Source organism: Eleutherodactylus coqui, chromosome 8, assembly GCF_035609145.1.
Source record: "Eleutherodactylus coqui strain aEleCoq1 chromosome 8, aEleCoq1.hap1, whole genome shotgun sequence".
NCBI lineage: Eukaryota > Metazoa > Chordata > Amphibia > Anura > Eleutherodactylidae > Eleutherodactylus > Eleutherodactylus coqui.
The window spans coordinates 175,037,590-175,058,448 of record NC_089844.1 but is presented as its reverse complement, the minus strand read 5'-3'; the positions used below and the strand labels follow the sequence as shown (position 1 = coordinate 175,058,448).

The following is a 20,859-nucleotide window of genomic DNA, read 5'->3' as shown; positions in this document are numbered from 1 at the left end:
CAGTATGTCGCTGGATAGTCAGAGCACCCTCATGTCTATATCTCTACGCGTTTTGGAGGGGGAGGAGCCTGAGGAGGAGGGGGGAGGAGCCTGAGGAGGAGGGGGGGAAGAGCCAGCTGGGCCCACTGTAGAGGGTACCCATGCTGCTTGCCTCTCATCTGTTCAGCGTGTATGGCCTGTGGAGGAGGAGGATCCTGAAATTGATCTTCCTAGTGAGGACAGCGATGTGTTGCGTACAGGTACCCTGGCACACATGGCTGACTTCATGTTAGGATGCCTTTCTCGTGACCCTAGCGTTACACGCATTCTGGCCACTACGGATTACTGGGTGTACACACTGCTCGACCCACGGTATAAGGAGAACATTTCGACTCTCATTCCCGAAGAGGAAAGGGATTCGAGAGTGATGCAATACCACAGGGCCCTGGTAGACAAACTGATGCTAAACTTCCCATCTGGCAGCGCTAGTGGCAGAAGGCGCAGTTCCGAGGGCCAAGTAGCAGGGGAGGCGCGGAGATCAGGCAGCATGTTCAGCGCAGGCAGGGGAGCACTCTTCAAGGCCTTTGTCAGCTTTATGGCTCCCCAGCAAGACTGTGTCACCACTCCCCAGTCAAGGCTGAGTCGGAGGGAGCACTGTAAAAAGATGGTGAATGAGTACGTAACCGATCGTACCACCGTCCTCCGTGACGCCTCTGCTCTGTACAACTACTGGGTGTCAAAGCTGGATACGTGGCACGAACTCGCACTGTATACCCTGGAGGTGCTTGCTTGCCCTGCTGCTAGCGTCTTGTCAGAGAGGGTGTTTAGTGCAGCTATGGGAATCATCACGAATAAGCGTACCCGCCCGTCAACTGCCAGTGCCGACATGCTTACACTCTGGATTTCCCCAGACTTCTCTTCTCTACCAGCGGAGAGCAGCGTTACCTAAAGATTCTTTCCGCTGCAACCGCAGATGCAAGCATTGTTCTCTATCACCGGAAAAAAAGGGACATTTACCTTTGTCAGTCTGTGTATGATATTAGTCCTCCTCCTCCTGAAACATCATCTCATCACGCTGAACTGCCAATTTTTCTGGGGCCCAAAAGGGCTCATAACTATTTTTAAACAATATTTCTACGTTTCTAACTAAAGCATTGAAACTTCAACATAAACCAATTTTTAACAGGGCTGCCTCCATGCTCTGTTACAAATTAAGTCACAGTGAGATAAAATATTAATGGGCTTCACCTGCCCTCTCGGTTGAGCAATTTTTCTGGGGTACATTTGTAGTGTTGGTACACTAATGTTTTGGGCCCTCGCCTACACTGTAATCAAAGTAATATTTCTGGCCTTCGCCTACACTCATGGTACACCAATGTGTCAGGAGTTGGCCTACACTCTTGCTACAGAAATGTAATTCGGGTCAGCCTGCCTATACTTCTGCCACAGTAATGCTACAGGGGTCTGCCTATACTTCTGCAAAAGAAATGTTACTTCGGTCGGCCTATATTTCTGCTCCTGAAATGTTACTGGGGTTTGCCTATACTTCTACAAAAATGGTACTGGGGTCTGTCTATACTTCTGCTACATAAATGTTACAGGGGTCTGCCTATACTGCTGCTACAGAAATGTTACAGGGGTCTGTGTATAAACAATAAAAACATTGAACAGTATTTAAAAACACAGTAACGGAAAAATATAGAAACAATCTTTAAAAATGTACACATGTAAATTTTAAATAGGTGCCTTCGGCAAAAGGAAAACGACTGTTAGAATCAAGAACTTTGGATTACTATATATTTTTTTAACACTAAATTTGAATGCCCTTCACTAAGAACATAACGGTACAAGTATTTTGGTTTTAGAACGTATAAGGGTTAAAAAGGCAGATGGATTATAAATAGGCGATGGATCAAACATGGCATCTGAGTTATTGTCACAAGAGGCAGGAGCCTGAAAACTAGGTTGCAAAGCATATGATGGCCAAACAGGGGCTGTTCCTTGTATGGGGTTTGGCTGGTTAGCTGGGGGCACACTATGAAAATTATTGTTCTGGATTGCATTCTCCTGCAGGTTATTTGACAGTAAACACAGAAGGTTTATCAGCTCTGGAATACCCACTTCTGCCACCCCAGTGCTCTGCTGCCCTACAGCTGGAAGCCCTTGTTCTGTCATCAGGTTCCCCTCTCTTTGGACATCTTCTAATATAGATAAGAATATGTCATCGGGAACATCCAGCTCCTTCTCTCTTTGTATCTTGCGGACTTTTCTGGGACAAGAAAACCAACATGGGTGGTTTGGAAGGACTAGGACCAATTACATATTAGGATGATCATCATCAAGACCTAGCCCCCGTAAGGGTTGCAGTTTGGAAGGTAATGGTTGGCATGCTGCCAGTGGAATAATGAAGGCTTCCATCTTGTTGGTACTGATAATAATTACATATATTAGTGTACAGCTGAGGTAGGAATAGAGCCGACTATAGAACACAGCATCCCTGCAGGGCTGGGGACAGAGTAGCAGCAGGCATATATCCTTGGTGGAAGCAGGCCAGCTGAGATCCACATACTCCCGGACTGATTTTGGACTGATGAGGCCTTTACTTGTGATCATCTTTGGTAATTCCTGACAAAGATGAGTGGTATAGCCAGAAACATGCATTGCTAAGACTTTGAAATAGTTGACAGAAAACTCATGATTGAAGCCTTTCCATATTTCTGATTGAGATGAGGAGGAGTTCAGACTTTTAGTACCTAGAATATCCTTTTCATTGCTATCAAATGCCCCTCTTGTCTCAGAAAATACTAGTTTTTCCACATAGCTGTTGTCGCTTCCAATTTTGTTCTGTGGTTTTACTTTTGTCCATTGGCTCTTATTCGTATCTGAAGGTTTGATTTTGCCCATGGAGGCAAAATTCAAGGTGGAGGCGCGGAACCGAGCCTGACCCTGGGCCCGCTAACGTGCTTCCCACACAGACTAAAGCGGTTCCTGGTCATGGTGTCTTGGCCTTGTAATGCCACCTCCTCGTCCCCCTTGGGGTGAGGGGATCAGCAATGCACATCATGTATTTGCTCTCATGTTACCACAGTTATCGGAGAAACTTGTTTGGGCCAAAGGAGAGGAGCGTAACTGCATTAACGTTACAGGGGTCTGCCTATACTTCAGCTGCAGAAATGTCACAGGGGTCTGCCAATACTGCTGCTACATAAATGTTTCTGGGGTTTGCGTATACTTCTGCAACTAAAATGTTACTGGGGTCTGTCTATACTGTTACTACTGAAATGTAACTAATACTGGGCTCTGCCTATACTGCTGCTACGGAAATGTTACTGGGGTCTGTCTATACTGCTGCAACTGAAATGTCACTGGGGTCTGTCTATACTGTTACTACTGAAATGTTCCTAATACTGGGCTCTGCTTATACTGCGGCAACGGAAATGTTACTGGGGGTCTGTCTTTACTCTTACTACTGAAATGTAACTAATACTGGGCTCTGCCTATAGTGCTGCTACTGAAATGTTACTGGGATCTGTCTATACTGTTACTACTGAAATGTTACTAATACTGGGCTCTGCCTATAGTGCTGCTACTGAAATGTTACTGGGGTCTGTCTATACTGTTACTACTGAAATGTTCCTAATACTTGGCTATGCCCATACTGCTGCAACTGAAATGTTACTGGGGTCTGTCTATACTGTTACCACTGAAATGTTACTAATACTGGGCTCTGCCTATACTGCGGCAACGGAAATATTACTGGACTCTGCCTATACTGCTGCTACGAAAATGTTACTGGGGTCTGTCTATACTTCTGCAACATAACTGTTAGTGGGGTCAGCTTATACCTTTGCTACAGGAATAATACAGGGGTCTGTGCATAGCATGGGTGCACTAAGTTTTCCCATCGCGGTGTTCTACGTATCTGGCCCAGAAAAAAAACCCAGACTGACTACGGCATGGAGTGTGGGCCGAAGCCAGCCTGTATTTTATCTCACGTTACCTCAGCTATCAGGGGCACTGCTATGGGATTAATTTATGTACCGTTGGTGGCTTCCTGGGACCCACCCATGCTGTGGGTCCACACAGAGTTGCCATAGCAAAGTTGTACCTGCCTGGCACTATAAAAAAAACCACAGACTGACTAGGGCATGGAGTGTGGGTCAAAGCCAACCTGTACTTTATCTCACGTTACCTCAGCTATCCGGGGCACTGCATTGGGACAAACAAGAGGAGCGATACAGCGCTAATGAGATGTTAACAGCTACGCTAGCATTGGAGTCCGCTCTAGGCCCGCGATTGCTGAGGGTTTGTGCAGAGGCCTATGTCCGGGGTGCAGTGAAAGTCCGCTTCCTGCCTACGATTGCTGAAGCTGTTGGCCAAGGCCTATGTCCGGGGGAACTGCAACTGCGCCAGGTTGAGGCTGTGCAACTTTTTCCTGGCTAATCCAGTCATTGGAGCGGGGAAAGAAAACGTAACTGATTTACTGTGCCCGTCGCAGATGAACTAGCATCGAAGTCCGCTTCATGCCCGCGTTTGCTGAGGGTGTGGGCTGAGGCCTATGTCCCGGGGGAAGTGCAAGTACGCCAGGTTGAGGCTGTGGAGCTTTTTCCTGCTAATCCAGTGATTGGAGCGGTGAAAGGAAAGGTAATTGATTTACTTAGCCTGTCGCAGATGAACTGGCATCGAAGTCCGCCTCATGCCTACGATTGCTGAAGCTGTGGGCCGAGACCTATGTCATCGGCGCGGTGCAAGTCTGCCATGTTTGGCCGCTCTGATTTATTTATTGTTCATGTCTTGGGTTGCCTAGGACCTACCTATGCTGTTGGTGCACACTTAGTTCCCATCGCGGTGTTTGACCTGTTTGGCACAAAGACACTGACTGACTTGGGTAGGGGGCAGAGTGCAGATGGCTTTCCCCTTGCAGTGTCGATTGAGCTATGCAACACCTAGACAGAGTGAATACTGTGTGGGCACATGGATTCCCCATAGCTATGTAACTCATGCCCACGTTTACAGCTCCTGACGGAGGTGGCACAGGATTGGAATGAAGATCGAACGTCAATTTCTCATTGATTCTCTACATCATTGTGGGCTATCGCCCCGCCCCTTTTAAAGAGGGTCGCTACCTGGCCCTGCCAACTCTCTGCAGTGTGTGCCTCCTCATGGCAGACGCACTTATAAATAGACATGAGGGTGGTGTGGCTATGCAGCCAGCGTGTGGCATGAGGGCAGCTGAAAGCTGCGCAGGGACACTTTTGTGTGCGCTGCTGACGCATGGTCGTGCGGGGAAGGGGGGGGGGGGGTTGGGCAGCATGTAACCCAGGAGAAGAGACAGCAGTGTGTCCCGCAGGCAGTGATTGTGCTTAGTTGGAGGTAATGTGGTGCTTTGCTAAGGTGTGCCTTGCTAATGAGGGTTTGTCCAAAGTAAAAATTGTTGGGGGGGCGGGCCCACTCTTGCTGCTATTGTAGCTTAATAGTGGGACCTGGGAGCCTGAGATGCAGCCCAGCATGTTGCCCCTCACCTGCACTATCCGTTTCTGTGACGTTTCTATCACTTTCTTGGGTTTTCCAGATTTTCACAAATGAAACCCTTAGCGGAGCATGGGTCATATACAAAAATGCTCGAGTTGCCCATTGACTTCAATGGGGTTCGTTACTTGAAACGAACTCTCGAGCATCGTGGAAAGTTCGACTCGAGCATTTTGGTGCTCACTCATCTCTAATCGTTAACAACTGACATTACCAAACCTACAGAAACTCCTTGATTCTATGAAAGTTTTTTTTATATTATATATCTTTTTAAATTTCACTTAGACCCTTCGGAACCAACGTGTTCATCCTGTACATCCAAAAATTTCTCTTGCTCGCAGTTGAGAGAACGCTTTTGAGGTCATGCACTCCAAAGGGGTAACCCGCTATTTTGTATGATCTTTGTGGCATCTTGCCTATTATCATATACAATACAATCTATAGCAAGGGGCCGTGCTGATGGTTATATTCTTCTGGTTCTGAGAAGTGTGAGCTCAGTGATTAAACTACATAAAGTCATGAGTAGCACATACTTCAGCTAACCAGCTTCCACACGATCTGAGCAGGAGGAAGCTGGATGCAGAATCGCAGCAGCTGCCGGTACCTGAGATTATAGTGAGAGCCCTGCAAGTGTATCCATTTTCTTTCTTGCGCTGCGAGAGCACGAGAAAACTCTCGCAGCGCAAGAAAGAGGCCGGTATAGAACCGGCATATCGCAAGTGGTTTCAATGGGGGCAGCGAGAGGAGCGCTAGCCCCATTAAAAGCATAGGGAGAATGACGCGGACTTCTGCCACAGCTGTCACAGCTGTAGCAGAAGTATGCGGCATTCTATTCTACTGCTTTCAATGGGATCCTATTGAAATCAATGGTTTCAGCCAAGCCCCGCTGAAGGATTATCGGGGAAGGGCTTGAAATATAAGCCCTTCCCCGATAATCATCAATAAGTGGTGAAAAAAATAAAAAAAATTATTACTCACCTCTCCTGCACTCAGCCACGTCCTTCTGCTGGCTCCCCGGCACTGCTATGAAGCTCTTTCAGCAGTCGGAGATTTAAAAATCCCCGCCTCCTGAAAGGGCTGAGCAGATTGGCTGAGTGCTCAGCCAATAGCTAAGCAGTAGCTGCTATTGGCTGAGCCCTCAGCCAATCACACATAGCTCTTAGCTGTGGCAGAGGATTCCTTCATCCCCGCGGTCCCCGCGGCGATGAAGGAAACTCCTGTTACAGCTGTGGCAGAAGTCCCCGGCATTCTCCATCTCTTTTCAATGGGGCTAGCGCTGCTGCCGCTGGCCCCATTGAAAGGACTGGCGATATGTCAGCGTGATGCTGATATCCCGGCATCATGCCAATTTTTTTCTCCCACTGCGATGCGAGACGTTAACTTTAGAATCGCATCGCAGTGGAGAAAATATCGCCAGTGGGTGGGAGCTCTTAGGTTGTGAATTGCTAAATACTAGTCAGATCAGGCATACATGGGGAAAGCCTGAGTTGACACTCGCCTTGCTGCTATATTAGGAAAACTAGGAAGTGATGCTCTGCCCTATGGGTTATGCCATATATTGTAAACTATGGTGAATGTGTAGTCGCTGTCCCTTTACGATGCTATGATATGTTATAATACAATGTTCAAGTATATGAACCCTCCTGTGGAGTCATGTCATATACATAGTATCCATGTTTTAATTAAAACCTTCGCCTTTGTCTATCACCATCAGAATATAATGAACACCACAAACTGAGCTATGGCGCTCGTAGGACAGGTAACAAGGAGTCTAAAGATGGACTTCTTATACTTACAATGCCACCCATTCCCCTACTGGCACCTGTCAGCACATCGGACTCCCTGCAGGTTGGGAACACAAACTCCCATAGAGAACAATGTATAAACTTAGTGTATGCTGGTCAGAAGAGATGACGGGTTCCCTTTAAGATTACAGCTTCATTATAGCTACCTACATAGTGGAGCAATGTAATAAGAGGAGTTAATATTAACTTCCGGCTGTTGACTGACCTTCTCCACGTCTCCGAGACCCTCCGTGTCTAGCACGACCAGCGTGTGACCCGCCATATTGGGATGAGGAAGACATCGCATCCAGATGCCCTTCGTCTGAGCTTGGACGGTTGCTCCTAGAGCAAAGCCTGCATAAACAGCAGATATAGATGCCGTCAGATGTAGTAGAGTGGAGTTTGTCACACTGCATTGGCTCCGCTGCACCTGTATATTATATCGGTCTCTGATGGCACTCACCCTTCTGAGATCCGGCCAGCTTGTTCATCAGGTAGGACTTCCCCGTCCGATACAGGCCTACAATGGCGACCACCACCACCGGCTCGGTGATCTGGGATAAGATATTGATGGCTTCTGCATTAACCTGCATTTTTCCATCGGCGGAGTTTTCGATCAGACACACTGGGAGATCCATCGTCAAATGTAACGGGAACGAAACACAACTGATAGAATGGAAAGCAATAAAAAACAAACATCCATTAGATGTAAGATCAATTACCCTGCTAATATGGCACCCACATATAACACAGCGCTGTACACATACTGCAACTGACCTCAGGAGCTCGCAATCTAATCTACCCAACATCTACACAGTGTGTGATTCCCATTACTCCTGATATCTCAGCACCACAGAACTCAACAAGAACAAGAGAAAAACATGCAAAAGTCATTCCTGGTCATAAAAGACAGGAGAAGGGGTCCCGTGCAGTGTATATCTACCTACAGGAGAGGAGAAGGGGTACAGTGCAGTGTATATATACATACAGGACAGGAGAAGGGGTCCCGTGCAGTGTATATCTACCTACAGGAGAGGAGAAGGGGTCCCGTGCAGTGTATATCTACCTACAGGAGAGGAGAAGGGGTCCCGTGCAGTGTATATCTACCTACAGGAGAGGAGAAGGGGTCCCGTACAGTGTATATCTACCTACAGGAGAGGAGAAGGGGTCCCGTGCAGTGTATATCTACCTACAGGAGAGGACAAGGGGTACCGTGCAGTGTATATCTACCTACAGGAGAGAAGGGGTCCCGTGCAGTGTATATCTACCTACAGGAGAGGAGAAGGGGTCCCGTACAGTGTATATCTTCCTACAGGAGAGGACAAGGGGTCCCGTACAGTGTATATCTTCCTACAGGACAGGAGAAGGGGTCCCGTGCAGTGTATATATACATACAGGACAGAAGAAGAGGTCCCGTGCAGCGTATACATCTACTTACAGGACAGGAGAAGGGGTACCGTGCAGCGTATACATAGACCTACAGGACAGGAGAAGGGGTCCCTTGCAGTGTATATATACATACAGGACAGAAGAGGTCCCGTGCAGTGTACATATGCATACAGGACAGAAGAAGAGGTCCCGTGCAGCGTATACATCTACCTAAAGTTTCAGGGTTAAAATTCTAAATACAGCACCAATCAGGCCCACCCCACTTGCCCCGCTGCCGGCCGTAAGAATAGACACCACACAGAGGTCTGGTATAGTTTCTCACACGGGACATGGCTCTCAGCTGTGCCCACGTCGTGCTTTATTACAGATTACATGAGATCTTATACCCTTTGTCCCCTCACCAACCAGGGGGTGATGGGCTCATAACCATATATGGGCAGTCCGGATTTCGGGCCTGAGACAGTGAAAATTATGTACATGGTTGAACATCTTGATATCTTGTTCCAGCGCTTCTGGGAAATCGGCCAAGTACATGCGTCCTTCATGTCTGGTTCTTCTTTGCTGTGTTTAAGATACATTTTGTTCAAGATACGTTTTTGTCTTCGCCGGGCAAGGCCTCTTGGAATATCTGATGTAAGGCGACATATACGTTTTTTCTCATTTGGAATTGAATAAAACTTGCATATAGGTATAAAAGTATAAAGAACATATGGCAATATATATATATATATATATATATATACCCTCACAAAAGGACAGGAGAAGGCGTCCCGTGCAGCGTATACATACATACATACAGGACAGAAGGGGTCCTGTGCAGCATATACATACAGGACAGGAGAAGGGGTCCCGTGCAGTGTATACATCTACCTACAGGACAGGAGAAGGGGGTCCCGTGCAGTATGTATATGTGTGTATATATATATACACACACACACACACACACACGACAGAAGAAGGGGTACCGTGCAGTGTATATATACATATAGGACAGCAGAAGGGGCAGTGTATATATTGTGAGGGATTAGCGTTTAGGATCGGTAGCAACCTGGGCATAAGCAGTCAGAGACAGTGACACATAGTATAAAGTCTTTAGTCCAGGCTTTGCCTGGGTTTATTTCCGAGCAAACAAAGCAAAATACAGGCCTTTACATCAGGCAAACATAAAGTAAATCCTGCTCGTCTGAGCACTTACTATACATGGAGCGTCCCTGTCTACACACTGGTAACCAAAATGGCTCCTGCACACAGCCAGCCAGGACTCTCAGACCTGCAGAGGTCTCAGCTCTCCTCCTGGCCCTGTAGGCCCAGGCTTTATAAGGCCTGGTACCAGCCTCACCTGGTACGTGGGAGTGACCATCCCACCCTTCACTTTGGTCACTCCAGGAAAAGCAGGCCCGGATTATGCGGCTTGGAGCCACTTACTTGCTACAACGTGTTAGTAGCTCAATGCTACTAACACTATACTGCCAGCTTCCTCCACCGAGCCCAGGCTGCTCGGTGGCACGTATCTGCCCAAGCGCTCCCCAAAGCAGCATAGGAGAGCATCCTAGGCGAAATATACCTGCCCTCCAGCACCTTGCCGGTCACCGTCTCACATACCCTCCCCCTCTGTTCGAGCCTGTGGGGTCGGACACCTTTCGCCGTCATGCAATGCGTCCTTGATAAGGCATCGGCATTGCCCTGTAGCTTTCCGGCCCTGTGTTTTATGACACCAGTATGCCCTGGTATATCAGAGAACACAGCTGAATTACGTCGTATAAATTCCCTAGACTCTTGCTGTTGGGATTTGGACAGGGACCCTGATACACACACACCTCTGGGACCGCACCATGGGGGGTGCTCACTGCAGTCAGGGCTTCTCTGTCCTTCCATGGCTTAATTAGGTTTACATGGTACAACTGTTCTGGTTTCCGCTTACCCGGCTGGTACACTTTATAGTTTACCTCTCCGACTTTCTCGATTATTTCATAGGGCCCTTGCCATTTTGCTAGGAATTTACTTTCTAGGGTGGGCATTAAAGGGGTTGTCCCGCGAAAGCAAGTGGGGGTATTCACTTCTGTATGGCCATATTAATGCACTTTGTAATATACATCGTGCATTAAATATGAGCCATACAGAAGTTATTCACTTACCTGTTCCGTTGCTAGCGTCCCCGTCTCCATGGTGCCGTCTAATTTCAGCGTCTAATCGCCCGATTAGACGCGCTTGCGCAGTCCGGTCTTCTCCCTTCTGAATGGGGCCGCTCGTGCTGGAGAGCTGCTCCCCGTAGCTCCGCCCCATCACGTGTGCCGATTCCAGCCAATCAGGAGGCTGGAATCGGCAATGGAACGCACAGAGCCCACGGTGCACCATGGGAGAAGACCTGCGGTCCACCGTGGGTGAAGATCCCGGCGGCCATCTTCACAAGGTAAGTAAGAAGTCACCGGAGCGCGGGGATTCGGGTAAGTACTATCCGGGTTTTTTTTTTTTAACCCCTGCATCGGGTTTGTCTCGCGCCGAACGGGGGGGGGGCTATTGAAAAAAAAAAAAAAAAACCCCGTTTCGGCGCGGGACAACCCCTTTAACACTAGTACCCAATCCCCGGGGTTGAAGGTTCTCACCTTGGCGGACCGGTTATATACCCGGCTTTGGGCTTCTTGAGCCTGCTGTAAATGTTCTCTAACAATGGGCATGACCGTCACAATTCGATCTTGCATGAGGGAGATGTGTTCAATAACACTCCTGTAGGGGGTGGACTCGTGCTCCCAGGTCTCCTTAGCTACATCAAGGAGCCCTCCGGGATGTCTACCATAAACTATTGCAAAGGGAGAGAACCCAGTGGAGGATTGTGGGACTTCACGGATTGAGAACATTAAATATGGCAGCAGACAGTCCCAGTCCTTCCCATCCTTATTGACTACCCTTTTTAGCATGCTTTTTAGGGTCTTATTAAATCTCTCAACCAGACCATCCGTCTGTGGGTGGTACACAGACGTCCGTAAGTGCTTAATATTCAGCAGCTTACACAATTCCTTCATGACCTTTGACATAAAGGGGGTTCCTTGGTCCGTCAGGATCTCTTTTGGTATGCCCGTGCGGGAGAACATGTGAAGTAGTTCCTTTGCAATACCCTTGGATGACGTATTGCGTAAAGGAATGGCTTCGGGGGTAACGGGTGGCATAGTCTACTACCACTAATATATGTTGGTGACCCCGGGAAGATTTTACCAAGGGCCCAACTAGATATATAGCGATCCGCTCAAACTGCACCTCTATGATGGGCAAGGGCACTAAGGGGCTCCGGTAATGGGGCATTGGAGCTGTTATTTGACACTCCGGGCACGATTCACAGTAACGTTTTACATCACCATGTACCCCAGGCCAGAAAAAACGCTGAAGGATGCGTTCCCTAGTCTTTTCGCTCCCGAGATGACCTCCCAGCACATGCTTGTGCGCCAGGTCTAAGACCATCCTACGATAGGACTGAGGTACCACCAGCTGTTCCACAACCTCCCCACGGACCTTGTCAACCTGATAAAACAATTCTTGGTTGACTGCAAGGTGTGGAAACACAGTATCAGCCCCTGGAAATTGAGGCTCCCCATTTATCACATTTTCCCTGGCTTTTACTAAGGTGGAGTCTCGGAGCTGCTCAGTTCCGAAATTGGCACGTGAGACCTCTAAGTCAGGCATAGCAACTACTTCATCCTGTACCTCCGTCTCACCCGCCAATACTGTTAAGGGAAAGTTATCCCCATTCTCTTGGGTTACCCCTACTGCCGGAACCGTACCCTCAGGGTCAAACGGTTCTGGACACACATCATACACATTTGCATTATCATGAACCTTATTTGCAGACGACCCTCGGTGTCGCCACAAGTCCCAAAATAGGGGAAAGTCTCTCCCGAGGATCACGGTGTGCATTAAGGATTTTACGACGCCCACCTCATGGGTGGCAAGTCCACACGGAGTCTCAAGTCTTACAAGGGCAATAGGATACTCCTTGGTGTCCCCATGCACACACACCACCCCCATGCGACGGCCGGTGACAGTTGTAGGATCGACCAAGCTGGAATGCACCAGCGTAACCAAGCTCCCTGAGTCCAGTAGAGCTGTCACCGCAAAGTCATTCACCTTTAGGTGACATAATGGTCGATCAGTCTCTGACACAGTCTCTGCAGAACATACTGGCCGTGTGAACATCAACCTCCACTGGGCAGAGTCACAGTCCATGGGTTCCACAGTGAGGGGACAGTTGGCAGCAAGATGCCCGGGCTCATGACAGCGCCAACATCGTATGGAGGCCCGGTCTCCTTGGGGTTCTACCCGGGACCCGAATGTCCATTTGGGGCTCCTCCTCTGCCCCAAATGATCCCCCTCTGAGCCGACTCCCCTTGGGACACTTTTGACACCCATTACATATGGAACAGTCTTACCAGGTTCTCCAGCCGACTTGCTGTTCCCGGGGTTGGAACGTCCAGGAGGCACGGCTTGCAGTAAGTCGTCCGTGGCTTTATACCTCTCGACGAGGCTCACGAGTTGGTCCACGTCCTGGGGACCTCCTTGTCCCACCCAGCGCTGGATTGCGGGGGGCAACGAGAGTATAAACGTATCCAGAACCACTTTCTGTACGATCTCTGCCGGGGACGACTCCTCCGGCTGCAGCCACTTTCTCACCAGGTGGAACAGGTCGTACATCTGGGAACGAGCTGGCAGCTCGTCAGTGAAAGTCCAGGCATGTACGCGTCGGGCCCGCACATTGGTGTCCACACCCAAGCGTGCCAGGATCTCACCTTTGAGCTTATTATAGTCCTTGGCATCCTGCTCACCGAGGTCAAAATAGGCCTTTTGGGGTTCTCCTGTCAGGAAAGGCGCTACTACCTCAGCCCACTGAGGCGCCGGTAATTTCTCCCTCTCGGCCACTCTCTCAAAGACCGCGAGACAGGCCTCGATGTCATCGGTGGCCGTCATCTTTTGTAAGGCCGCCTGTACCGCGGTACGGGTGGTGGGGAGCGAACCAGCCGATCTCTGCACACTTTGCGCCACCGCCAGGAGTTGCTCTTGCAGCTGATGGTTAACCCGCTGTTGCTCCTGCAAGGCTAAACGATTGGCTTCCACCAGTAGAGCATTAGTCTCGGCCTGAGCTCTCATGGCCTGCTCATGGACCTTTTACTGGGTCGCCGTCATTAGCGTCAGCTGTTTCATCAGATCCTTCATCTTGGCTGTATCTGATGGCTGTGCCGTTGCAGCTTTCACCCAGGACATGGGGGTTACAGCACTCTCCAGTCAATCTCTCTTGGGTGGTTGCCCTTAGCAACGGTTCTCCAGCTGCTGCAGCAAAATGTCCATTAATTGGTGTATGACTCTTTAAGACCGCTGCCCGCATCCAAACACCATATGTGAGGGATTAGCGTTTAGGATCGGTAGCAACCTGGGCATAAGCAGTCAGAGACAGTGACACATAGTATAAAGTCTTTAGTCCAGGCTTTGCCTGGGTTTATTTCCGAGCAAACAAAGCAAAATACAGGCCTTTACATCAGGCAAACATAAAGTAAATCCTGCTCGTCTGAGCACTTACTATACATGTGGCGTCCCTGTCTACACACTGGTAACCAAAATGGCTCCTGCACACAGCCAGCCAGGACTCTCGGACCTGCAGAGGTCTCAGCTCTCCTCTTGGCCCTGTAGGCTCAGGCTTTATAAGGCCTGGTACCAGCCTCACCTGGTACGTGGGAGTGACCATCCCACCCTTCACTTTGGTCACTCCAGGAAAAGCCGGCCCGGATTATGTGGCTTGGAGCCACTTACTTGCTACAACGTGTTAGTAGCTTAATGCTACTAACACTATACTGCCAGCTTCCTCCACCGAGCCCAGGCTGCTCGGTGGCACGTATCTGCCCAAGCGCTCCCCAAGGCAGCATAGGAGAGCATCCTAGGCGAAATATACCTGCCCTCCAGCACCTTGCCGGTGACCGTCTCACAATATACATACAGGACAGCAGAAGGGGCACCGTGCAGTGTATATATACATACAGGACAGCAGAAGGGGCACCGTGCAGTGTATATATACATACAGGAGAGGAGAAGGGGTCCCGTGAAGTTTATATATACATACAGGAGAGGAGAAGGGGTACCGTGCAGTTTATATATACATACAGGACAGCAGAAGGGGTACCGTGCAGTGTATATATACATACAGGCCAGGAGAAGGGGTACTGCACCGTGTATACATACATACAGGACAGGAGAAGGGGTACTGTGCAGTGTATATATACATACAGGACAGGAGAAGGGGTCCCGTGCAGTGTATATATACATACAGGACAGGAGAAGGGGTACTGTGCAGTGTATATATACATACAGGACAGGAGAAGGGGTCCCGTGCAGTGTATATATACATACAGGACAGGAGAAGGGGTACCGTGCAGTGTGTGTATATATACATACAGGACAGGAGAAGGGGTACCGTGCAGTGTATATATACATACAGGACAGGAGAAGGGGTACGGTGCAGTGTGTGTATATATACATACAGGACAGGAGAAGGGGTACCGTGCAGTGTATACATACATACAGGACAGGAGAAGGGGTACCGTGCAGTGTATATACAGATACAGGACAGGAGAAGGGGTCCTGTGCAGTGTATGTATACATACAGGACAGGAGAAGGGGTACCGTGCAGTGTATGTGTATATATATATATATATATATATATATATATATATATATATATATATATATATATATATACACATACATACAGGACAGGAGAAGGGGTGCGTGCAGCGTATATATACATACAGGACAGGAGAAGGGGTCCGTGCAGCGTATATATACATACAGGACAGGAGAAGGGGTACCATGCAGCGTATACATACACCTACAGGACAGGAGAAGGGGTCCTGTGCAGCGTATACATCTACCTACAGGATAGGAGAAGGGGTACTGTGCAGTGTATATATACATACAGGACAGGAGAAGGGGTACCGTGCAGTGTATATATACATACAGGACAGGAGAAGGGGTACCGTGCAGTGTATATATACATACAGGACAGGAGAAGGGGTACCGTGCAGTGTGTGTATATATACATACAGGACAGGAGAAGGGGTACCGTGCAGTTTATATACAGATACAGGACAGGAGAAGGGGTCCTGTGCAGTGTATGTATACATACAGGAGAAGGGGTACCGTGCAGTGCAGTGTATGTGTATACACATACACACACACACACAAGCAGCAGGGGCACCGTGCAGTGTATACATACATACAGGACAGGAGAAGGGGTGCGTGCAGCGTATATATACATACAGGACAGGAGAAGGGGTCCGTGCAGCGTATATATACATACAGGACAGGAGAAGGGGTCCGTGCAGCGTATATATACATACAGGACAGGAGAAGGGGTCCGTGCAGCGTATACATACATACAGGACAGGAGAAGGGGTACCGTGCAGTGTATACATACATACAGGACAGGAGAAGGGGTACCATGCAGTGTATACATACATACAGGACAGGAGAAGGGGTACCGTGCAGTGTATACATACATACAGGACAGGAGAAGGGGTACCGTGCAGTGTATACATACATACAGGACAGGAGAAGGGGTACCGTGCAGTGTATACATACATACAGGACAGGAGAAGGGGTACCGTGCAGTGTGTATATACATACAGGACAGGAGAAGGGGTACCGTGCAGTGTGTATATACATACAGGACAGGGGAAGGGGTACCGTGCAGTGTATATATACATACAGGACAGGAGAAGGGGTACCGTGCAGTGTATATATACATACAGGACAGGAGAAGGGGTACCGTGCAGTGTGTATATACATACAGGACAGGAGAAGGGGTACCGTGCAGTGTGTATATACATACAGGACAGGAGAAGGGGTACCGGGCAGTGTATATATACATACAGGACAGGAGAAGGGGTACCGGGCAGTGTATATATACATACAGGACAGGAGAAGGGGTACCATGCAGTGTGTGTGTATATATATATATATATATATATATATATATATATATATATATACACACACAGGAAAGGAGAAGGGGTACCGTGCAGTTTATACATAGTCATACAGGACAGGAGAAGGGGTACAGTGCAGTGTATATATACATACAGGATAGGAGAAGGGGTCCTGTGCAGTGTATATACATACAGGAAAAGTGGTACAGTGCAGTGTATATATACATACAGGAGAAGGGGCACCGTGCAGTTTATATATATATATTCATACAGGACAGGGGAAGGGGTACTGTGCAATATACATACACATACACACATACATACACACACACCTACCTCCAATATCCCTGTGTTTGTTTCTCTGTAAGTTGTCTGGTTGAGTCTCCTTGGTAGCTCAGATTATTGTTTCTTACCTCCTTTCACTTTCATTTGTAGTTAGCAGAAAGCTGTATCCACTTCTCATAAATGAGGTCAACATATCGGCATTGGCCCTAGCAACCAATCAGAGCTCAGCTCTTACTTGTGTTGGTCTGGAAGAATGAAAGCTGAGCTCTGATTGGTTGCTTTGGGCTGTCAGACAGTCCTGATAAATGAGGCTCCACATTACACGGTAAGGATGATCAGTAATGAAGCTGGTAAATGCAGTGATTTATGTTGCTTGATAATTCTGGAGCTCATTATGCTAAACAGAAACAGAAAATGGTGTCATTTATCATCAGGAGATGCAATTAACCCCTAATAGTAACATGAGCTGAGCAGCAATAATTAACCCTTTAATGAAGAAGCCTATTTTCACCTAATGACGAGGCCAAACTCTGTAAAGGTTTTGCATATCCAAGTGATTCTGACATTGTATTTCGCCACATGTTGTACTTCATTTAGGTGGTAAAGAGACCGATAGAATTTGTGTATATTTATTTAAAGCATCAAAATTGCGAAAATCTTGAAAAAATTGACTTTTTTCACATTTTCAACTGCAATATGTCAAATATGTGAAAGTATTCTGTACAAAGTTTTGATAAGATATACTTCTCCATCTGTTTTCTTTAGAGCTTTTTTAGATGACCGTATATCGGCCGGGTATTTACGCCCAGCCGATATAAGGTGTCCCTCTCTGCAGGGGGAGGAGGCTGGAAGAGCCGGGAGAAGTACACTGAGCTCCCGCTCCCTCTCTGCCTCTCGGCACTATTTGCAATGAGAGGGGGTGGAGCTAAGTTTCAGGACTTACCCCCCCCCCTCCCTTCACGTACCGCCCCCTCCCATTGCAAATAGTGCCGAGGGGCGGAGATGAGGCAGAGAGGGGAGGGAGCTCAGTGTACTCCTCCCGGCTCTTCCAGCCTCCCCCCACTCCCCTGCAGAGAGAGACACCATATATCAGCCGGGCGTGCAAACCCGGGCGATATACGGTCATCTGAATAAGCCCTTATTCTGGAAGCAGATGTGAATTTTTTTTTTTTAAATCATTTAGGAGACGTGCTTAACAGTGTCCCAAAACTCTGTGGTGATGGCAAAATTAATAGAGCAGTTTAAGAGGGACTAGACATCTTTTTACAGTGCTTCAACATAATAAGATATAGACATTATATAGTCAGAAGGGTTGATGACCCGGGTATCATCCAACTGTCGGTCTTGGAGTCAGGTAGGTGCTTTCCAAATGTTGATCCAGGGACTGTTCGGACTGCTATTATGAAGTCGGGAAGTAATTTTACCCCCCAAAATGGGGTAAATTGGCTTCTGCCTCATTGTGTTTTTTTGGTTTTTTTTTTGTTTTGCCTCCTTCTGGATCCACAAGGGGGCGTAAAAAGTTTGCACTGGATGGACATTTTCTCTTTTTTTAGCCTAGCATAGTTATGTTGTTGTAGACATGATGATTAGTTAGCGTAAAATGTCTATTGATTTGTAATAAACTAGATGTATTATGAAGCTGTAGTGATTTAACTCTGTAGAGGCTAATGGCTGCATAATTTCATTATGGTAATTGCTGGACAATGGCATGGTGAAAGATGTGTGTTTATAACTTTAGCCTAATGTAAAGCTCTTCTCCAGCCTCTAAGAGTTAAAGTCACATTCTTATACTGTATTACTTGTATGCATTTTGGGCGTTTTCCCCACCTTCAACTTCTGGAACAATGGAACTTCTTTTGCTTGACCACATGTTGAGAATACAAAGACTGGCTTATACATTGGACTTGAGAGAGGTGTGGGGAGGGAGGCGGAGAATTCCATATAGCCCAACATATGGGAATCCTACATGTTACTGATGTAATCTGTTATACGCTCATAAAGGGCAGGTATTATGTGTTTCAATAAAGTGAGGGTCTGGACGACATACCAGGCAGATCCAGCTTAGACCGGAGACTCAACATTTGTGTCTGACCTGGCCTGATGGTGTGTGAACACTATACAATTAGGAAGCTACAGAATACCCTGAAACCTGCAGGAGAAAAATATAATCCAGTACAATGTTAACATTAGTTAATTTTTAGAAACATTTTGTTTTCCTACACCAAGCCAAGATTGCAGAAGCTCATAGGTTTTAGAATGATGGATACTCCCACAAATGACCCCATTTTACAAAATACACCCCTTAATGTATTCACTGAGGGGTGTCAGGAGAATTTTGACCCAACAGTTTTTTTTCAGGAGTTAATGCAATTTAGAGGAGAATAAAATAAAATCTTTATATATTTGCAAATATGTCATTTTAAAGACAGTTTTTTTTGCACATGAAAATTTTCACCGCAAAATGAATATCTCTGTTTTTCCTGTGTTCAGAAGCATACCCACTGTGGCCCTTATATTATGTCTGTATGCACAACGGGGCCCAAACCAAAATGAGCAGCCGTTGCTTTCAGAACAGAAATGTTGCTTGAAGGTGATTTAGGCCCCATTGCAGACTTGTAGAGCCCTTGAGCGACCAAAACAATAGAGAAACCCCACAAATGACCTTATTTTGAAAACTAGACCCCTTATCGATTTCATCTAGGGACGTACTGCGTATTTGATTACTCAAAGCAAAGCAGGAGGAAAAAAGTTACAATTTTCATGTGTCGTGGCCCAGAGTTAGTGGGCCCGTCACAAATTGTCCATGTCTGTCTTGTGTCAATGTGTTGTTTGGTTTGATTTATGTGTCTTGGATGTTTGCAGGCATGAATTGGTTAATGTCTGGGTCATGTCTGGAAAATATTTGTGTATCATTTGTGGTCACAAGATGTTATATGTATGTGGCTGCAAGAATGCAATAGAGGGGAGTCCAGAAGAAATCTGTCAGTGAGTGATCGTATCTCTCCGGCACTGAAGAGAGGCTTTCAGATCGGTGGAGAATATGGAGGAGGCTGAGCGACTTCCTTAATCTAAGCCTGTGTCCATTCAACCCAGGAATCCTTGGTGCTTCTGCTGAGTGCTGGGAGAAGGACAGACCGCTTCATAGCGAGAAGAAGGAAAAGTGTGTCGCTTTTTACCGATGCTGGATTAGAGCCGCAGTTGTAGTAGCTGATCCGGTCGCTGGAGAGTAGTCAAAATAGCCGGGAGTCGTTATTGGGAAGTCACAGTAAGCGGTACAAATGGATGAGACGGAAGTGTAGTCAATGGAAGCCAAAGGTCAGCAGCACCAGGTATCAATATGCAGTAGAGGAACAGGAGCTTGATCACAGTGGTGGAACACAATAATCACACATTGAGGGAGCTAGGCTTTTATAGGGAGTGCAATCAAGAACAGGGGCGGGGTTAGGACCAGCAGACAGGAGCTAGGTAACTTGAAAAATATGCAACAAGGCTAGGTTTCCACAAGGGAACTATCCAAGTGCTGGCTTAGCCTAGCGGAGAGAGCTGTCAACTGGGACACAAGAGGTTGTGGGTTTGAGCCCTGACAGTATCCCCCCACTTTGAGGATGGCCTCCAAACATTCCAGGTGCTGGATTCCCTGGGTAACTCCTTTGTGAGCCTCGGAGCATGCACATTTTTCTCTGGCTCCCAGGAGTTCTCCCCTGGCCCATACCCTTGCCACTTCACAAGATACTGTATTTTACCTCTCCTTAGTCTGAAGTCTAGAATCTTCTTCGCCACAAACTCGTTCTGGCCCTGAACTTTCACAGGAGGGGGAGGCGGTTGATGTCTTCCCACAAAAGTATTCTCATAAAATGGTTTTTGTAGGGAAAAATGAAAGGCGGTGAATTCTCAGGCTGCCTGGGAGCTTCAATCGGAATGCCACCTGGTTG

The 20,859-nt window shown here is 47.5% G+C and overlaps 1 protein-coding gene across 1 annotated transcript in view; it reads right to left on the bottom strand.

Annotated features, from left to right (window-relative positions):
* Positions 1-17,067, bottom strand: part of LOC136577223 (guanylate-binding protein 1-like) — a 48,516-nt gene extending 31,449 nt beyond the window's left edge. Inside the window, exons 1-3 of the mRNA XM_066577029.1 lie at positions 16,979-17,067; positions 7,756-7,958; positions 7,519-7,646 (exon numbers count right to left, since the gene is read on the bottom strand). Coding sequence (XP_066433126.1) covers positions 7,519-7,646; positions 7,756-7,930 — 303 coding nt within the window. The 5' untranslated portion in view covers positions 7,931-7,958; positions 16,979-17,067. The remainder of the gene's footprint in view (positions 1-7,518; positions 7,647-7,755; positions 7,959-16,978) is intronic.
* Positions 17,068-20,859: the final 3,792 nt, after the last annotated feature.